The 6,004-nt window shown below is 46.5% G+C and overlaps 1 protein-coding gene across 1 annotated transcript in view; it reads left to right on the top strand.

Annotated features, from left to right (window-relative positions):
- The first annotated feature begins 2,174 nt into the window (after window positions 1-2,174).
- LOC115944824 (CUB and sushi domain-containing protein 2-like) overlaps window positions 2,175-6,004 on the top strand; it is an 88,090-nt gene continuing 84,260 nt past the window's right edge. The window contains exons 1-2 of the mRNA XM_081816845.1: window positions 2,175-2,188; window positions 2,487-2,566. Coding sequence (XP_081672971.1) covers window positions 2,175-2,188; window positions 2,487-2,566 — 94 coding nt within the window. The remainder of the gene's footprint in view (window positions 2,189-2,486; window positions 2,567-6,004) is intronic.

Raw genomic sequence — 6,004 nt, 5'->3', positions numbered from 1 at the left:
GGGCCTGCCCTAGGTCTGGCGGAGAGAGGGACTGTGCAGGGACCCAGAGCACTGCCTCCATGCTGGGAAAACAGCCTTGAAGCCAGAGAGGTCAAGGTTACAACCTGATGAAGGACACGGCACCATAGTCAAGTGGCTTGAGTTTCAACCCCAGTCCTGATCCCAACCGAGTGTGACACTGGGTCAGAGTTAGCCCCGCTAACTTCCTCATTCCCCAGCCCCCGAAAGGGGACCTCCATGGTACCTCTGTCAGGGGAAGATGAAATAGAAGAGCCCAGATAAAGTGCTGAGTGGAGGGCCCGGCTCATATTAAACATCCAAATGGTGACAGTTACTATCATTATAGCTGGCCCTGTGACTCTTTTTCCTATAGCGGGGCTCACGAACGCCAGCCTAAAGAGGAGCATGACAACTAAGAGAAGTACGATTCTAACAGGAAAGAGTGAAGACTGTATGGAGGCAAGCCCTTCCCTGCGGCCAGCACAGCACTACCTGTTTCCAGGGCCAAACTGAAGGGGAAAGGAAATGGGGCTTGCCTCTCAGTCCTCGGGTGCTTACTGCCTGTGTTGGCCCGGCCCACTTCCTGCCAGTCACCTCTGTCCAGGACTCCCGCCTGCTTGGCTCACTCTTCTCCCAGCCCCTGCCCATCCTTGGTGCCCAGCAAAAAAAATCGTACACCTGAGCTAAGTGCATAACTGAATCGACCGTAGGTCGGGGCTGCCCAACGATGCCTCCTGGGCTGGCTGCCTGTGTTCTCAGTAAAGTTTTATTGGAACATGTGTTGTCTGTGGATGCTTTTGCACTACAGTGGAAAAGTTGAATCATCGAGACAGAGACCATAAGGCAAGGCCCAAAATATTTGCTATCTGGTCCTTTACAGAAAACGGTTTGCCAACCTTGCACTAGTTTATTGCCATATATATATTTTATGCTAATATATAATGCATATTTTTATATTTATATAATATACATTATATATGTGTACATATAAAATTCATTCAAAGCATTCCAACCAGGCATCCTCTTCCTGCCAGGCATTAAGTCAAACACGAGATAAATACAGAATAAGTCATTCCTGCCCCTCGGGGGAGTCCAGTGATGAACACAGACACCTAAAGAAACACTGAGAAGCAGGCTTAGCTCCCGTTTGGAAAGCAGGGTGTTGTAAATGGATGGCTGAATGAGTTGCACTGTTGTGTGACAAGTGCAGGAATTGACGTGCAGCTAGAACGCCAAAGTAATTCTGTAAGTGAGACCCCAAAGCTCAGTCATGTAAAATGTGGGCTGTGAGGTCACAAAATGACGAGATGACCAGAGGGGCCTGTGTAGTTCACAGACGGGCATCTCCAGGATTCTGGGAGCCGACTGCCAATGGCATTGTGCTTGAATTGACCTTCTATCACAATGTGTTCTCCTGGGATCTTCCAGTTTCTACCAGACACGAAGGGCATCAAGGAGGGCTTCACAGAGGAAGTGATATTGAAGTGTGGCTTCAAAGGATGAGTAGGAGTTTTCCAGATGGAACATTTGAGAGAACGGCAAGATGTGCTTAGGGAGCCTGTTGTTTAGAATAGCAATAGTGGAGGGGACGAGATTGAGGGAGCAGGAGATAAAGCAGAAGCTGTCAGCCGGGGTCACATCATGGAAGGATGGGGCTGCATGAGCATAAGCTTTGCTTTATCCTGACAGCCATGGGAAAGCTCTCCAGGTTCTCTTTCTCTTTCTTTTTATTTATGTTTATTAATCTTTCAAATCATTATTATTCTTGTGTTAATAATGCAAAGGAGAAGGGGGCCTGCACTGGCTCGTGCGCCTTGGTGGTAGGGAAGCCGCCTCTGGCACATGCGCGCCTAATGGGGCGAACAAGGCAGGGCCGTGCTAAATTTGCCCTTCTAGAATGCTCACTCCAGCATCAGTGCGGACAGTGCATCGGAGAGGGCAACACCAGCAGCAAGGAGATCAGAGTGGGATGCAGAAGTCCAGGGGAGAGGCGAGGAGGAATATCAAAGGAGACGCAAGGATAGGGCAAGTGTGATTTATGGAGCGCAGCCAAGTCCAGCGGAGAGGCCAGGCTTGCTCCCCCAGAAGTCAAAGTCCAGCCACAAGAAAGGCCCCGGAGATTGAACAGTTCACAGCTCAGAGAGATAACCCCAGGGGTTAATGGAATAACCGACATGAATAGGTTACCGTGAGTGGTTGTCAATCCCAGCTCTGCTTTGCAGACCCCTGGACAAGCCCAGGCTCTGCCTCTGAAATTCTGATTCAGCAGGTTGTGGGACAGGCTTTAGTAGCTTTATAGAACTCCACATGACCCCATGTGGAAGGTGTAAAAGCTGCCATCCTGAGCCGAGAGAATGTGCTCACAGTGGAGAGCTTATGGCTGGCACTGGTCACGGAGAGGCATGACAGGACAGGGCCCCGGGAACCTGTGGGTGGCGTACCCCATCAGAGGCCCTGGTGCCCCCCTGCATTTGTTTGGCTGACAGGCAGCAGGAAATGTACGGGGCCAGGCTAGAGGCTGACTTGCCTGGTGGACACCCCAAGACATCCACCAAGGGAAATGAGGGTGAGTCCCCTATGAGGATGTTTCAGGATACACGCGCCACCCCATGGTGGAGTGACTCGAGGTAGAGTGGTCAAGTGTAAGCACAATCTCGTGCAGCTGCAAAGAACATGGGCTCAGCAGCCAGGCACTGCGGTGGAAACCCAGCCTTACCCCCCGGTGAGCCATGTGGCCTTGAGTAAATGCCCCAGCCCCTCTGGCAAGCATGCTCATCTCAACAAGGGATAATAATGGCATCTCTGTCAATGGGTTGTTGAGAGGATTAAATAAGATCATTAAGTCATTCAATAAGCTTTTATCAAAGGATTATTATATACGAGGTAGATTGTTCTAGGAATTGGGACACAGAAGTGAACAAAATAGACTAAAACCTGTCTGTTTTTATGGAGCTTACATTGTAGCAGGGTGAGAGGAAGAATAACAAATGTATCAAATATATAATAAGTCAGATGGGAGGAATGGAAGTGGAGGCAGCAAGTGGAGACAATTCTTTGGGGATGGAAATATATACAAAGCACTTGGCACTGGGGCTAACATGTAGTAAGTGGGCAATAAATTATGTTTACAACGCCAAACAGCTAAAAGTAAGGGAGTTATAAAGAATAACTTTATAAAATAAGATTATGTGTGTGATGCAGAAGTGTCTAGCACAGAGTAGTTACTTGGAAGAGAATGGTTTTTATTCCTCCCTCTCCTGACCATGCCCCCTACCCCTCAGTCACACACACACACACACACCATCTCCTCTTTCCATGTTGAGGGTTGTGGGAAATGTAATCCTTCTCTCTGAATCCTTTTTCCCAGCCATCCTGACACTTAGTATCAACCGTAAGGCCATGCAGATGAAACAAGTTACTTGATGGAAGATAAGAAATCAAAACATATGGAGGGTGCTTATCCAGAGAGCATAAATGACTCTTCTTTATAAGATGGGAACTAAAAGTCTCAAATTAAAAATAAAAGAAGGCACGACGTAGCTTTTGCTGCACTCCAACCACAGAGGGGATTCATTGTCATACAATCACTGAGAATATTATGTTGATTGGCAAGAGCCAGGCTTTGTAGATGGGACAAAATTCCCCACAGCTAATCTACAATGGAATTGTTCAGTGTCAGGCACAGCTTTAATAATATTGTTCTGGGCTGTGTTGGATGTAAATATCCCACTCTTCATTTTGTAAGCAATCAAAGGGAAGTTTTATAGATGGGAGAGCATGAACAGCTATAATATCTGTGCCAAAAAACACATGGGCAAAATAAAAAAAAATCAAAGAATGCTGCACCTCGAAAGGCTTGCTTTGTGGCTTATCTCCGATCTCCTCTGTCTGTCCAGCAGGTTGCACATCAGACACATTATAAAAGCCCTCACTTTAAATGTTGCCCTTGACATTATTAAAAAATACAAGGTTTGGGGCGCCTGGGTGGCTCAGTTGGTTAAGCGACTGCCTTTGGCTCAGGTCATGATCCTGGAGTCCCGGGATCGAGCCCCACATCGGGCTCCCTGCTCGGCAGGGGGTCTGCTTCTCCCTCTGACCCTCCTCCCTCTCATGCTCTCTGTCTCTCATTCTCTCTCTCTCAAATAAATAAATAAAATCTTTAAAAAAAAAAATACAAGGTTAGTAAATCAGACTGGAGGAAAAAAAAACAGACTATTAAATCTGGACAATCAGGTAATCACCCTTCATCTTGTCTTGGCACCTACAATGATGGAGGGAGGGAGGGAACTCTGGTTGATTAAGCACGCACTACGTGCTGGGTGTTGTCTCTGTCAGAAGCGGTTTCACAGCCCAGTTAAGAGTGCTGAACAATGGAGCCAGGAAGACAGAAATTCACAACCTAGCTCTGCCATGTTCTAGCTGTGTAACCTGGAGGAAGTTGCTTAAACTCTGTGTGCCTCAGTTTTTTCATCCATAAAATGAAGATAACAGGTATTCCACTGGATTTTGAGGATTAAGTAAAATAAATTTGTAGCCCAGGGCCTAAAACATACCAGGAACTCAATAGTGGATATTATAGAGCTAACTTTACTTAATGTGCACAACAGCCCTGCTAGAAGTTGAATTGTGTCCCCAAAAAGATATATTGACGTCATAACCCCCAGTAGCTGTGAATTTGACCTTATTTGGAAATAGGATCTTTGCAGATGATGAAGTTAAGATGAGCTCATTGGAGTGTGTCTTAATCACAATCCAAAATGATTGGTGTCCTTATAAAAAGGTGAAATTTAGATACAGAGACACAGAGTAACAATGCCACGTGAAGACGGAGGCTGGAAGTGATGCGTCTATAAGCCAAGGAATGCCAAAGATTGCCAGAAAGCCACCAGAAGCTAGAGAGAGACAAGAAAGGGTTCCCTTACAAGTTTCAGAAGACTGTGGCCCTGCAGACACCTTGATTTTAGAATTCTAAACCTGCATATTATGAGACAACATATGATGAGACAATCTGTTGTTTTTTTTTTAAGCCACCCAGTTTGTGGTACATTGTTACATCCTTAGGAAACTAATACAATACCCAACATGGGAAGAAAAAGTATCTTCATTTTCAGATGAAGAATTGAAGGCCAGAGGTGACAATTACAGCTTAAGATCACTGAGCTAGGGGTAATGAGCTGAAATCGGAATCCACACCTCTCTGTGCCCAGCATCTGCCCTCTCTCCCCAGCCACTGTATGGCCTCTCAGGAGCAGAACTCAAGATAAAAAAGAAGGTGGTGTTGGGACTGAGCCCCCATTCATCACACCCAAGTCCCAGTTGAGGGGCCAGGTCAGAGTGGCCTGATTATGAACAGCTCATTAAGTAAAGAGCAGTGAGTGTTTGAGAGTGACTTTTTTTTAAAAAATCGACTTTTATTTATAGTGACGTTCCAGTCATTAATTTCAAAGGAAGAAAGCCCAAAGCAGAAGCAGGTTCATTAAAAATTTGACATTAGTAATTTAATTAAATTGGGTCTTTGCGTCTCATTGCGGAAAATGAAACGTTAGTTCTACACCAGTTCTCAGCCCATTTCCCCTGGTTGGCTCCCTCCCCTCACCTGAGCTTGCTTTCTTCTCCAAGTGTTTACTTGACCCACCCCTCCAACCCCCAACACTCACAAACACACACACATCACAGTCACTGCCTCCGCTGCAAGCCAGCAGCGAGAGCTCATGGGAAACGTCAAGGAAGCCAATAGTGTGGGATCATGGGAGACGCCATGCTAGCCAGCAGCATGGGATCATGGGAAATACCAAGGTGGCCAGTAGTGTGGGATCATGGGAAATGCTGAGGTAGACAGTAGCATGGGATCATGGGAAACACCAAGGAAGCCAGTAGTGTGGGATCATGGGAAATGCTGAGGTAGACAGTAGCGTGGGATCATGGGAAACACCAAGGAAGCCAGTAGTGTGGGATCATGGGAAATGCTGAGGTAGACAGTAACGTGGGATCATGGGAAACACCA

This window comes from Leptonychotes weddellii, chromosome 4 (genome assembly GCF_054177405.1).
Source record: "Leptonychotes weddellii isolate Sample4059 chromosome 4, ASM5417740v2, whole genome shotgun sequence".
NCBI lineage: Eukaryota > Metazoa > Chordata > Mammalia > Carnivora > Phocidae > Leptonychotes > Leptonychotes weddellii.
This window is presented reverse-complemented; position numbering and strand designations above follow the sequence as displayed.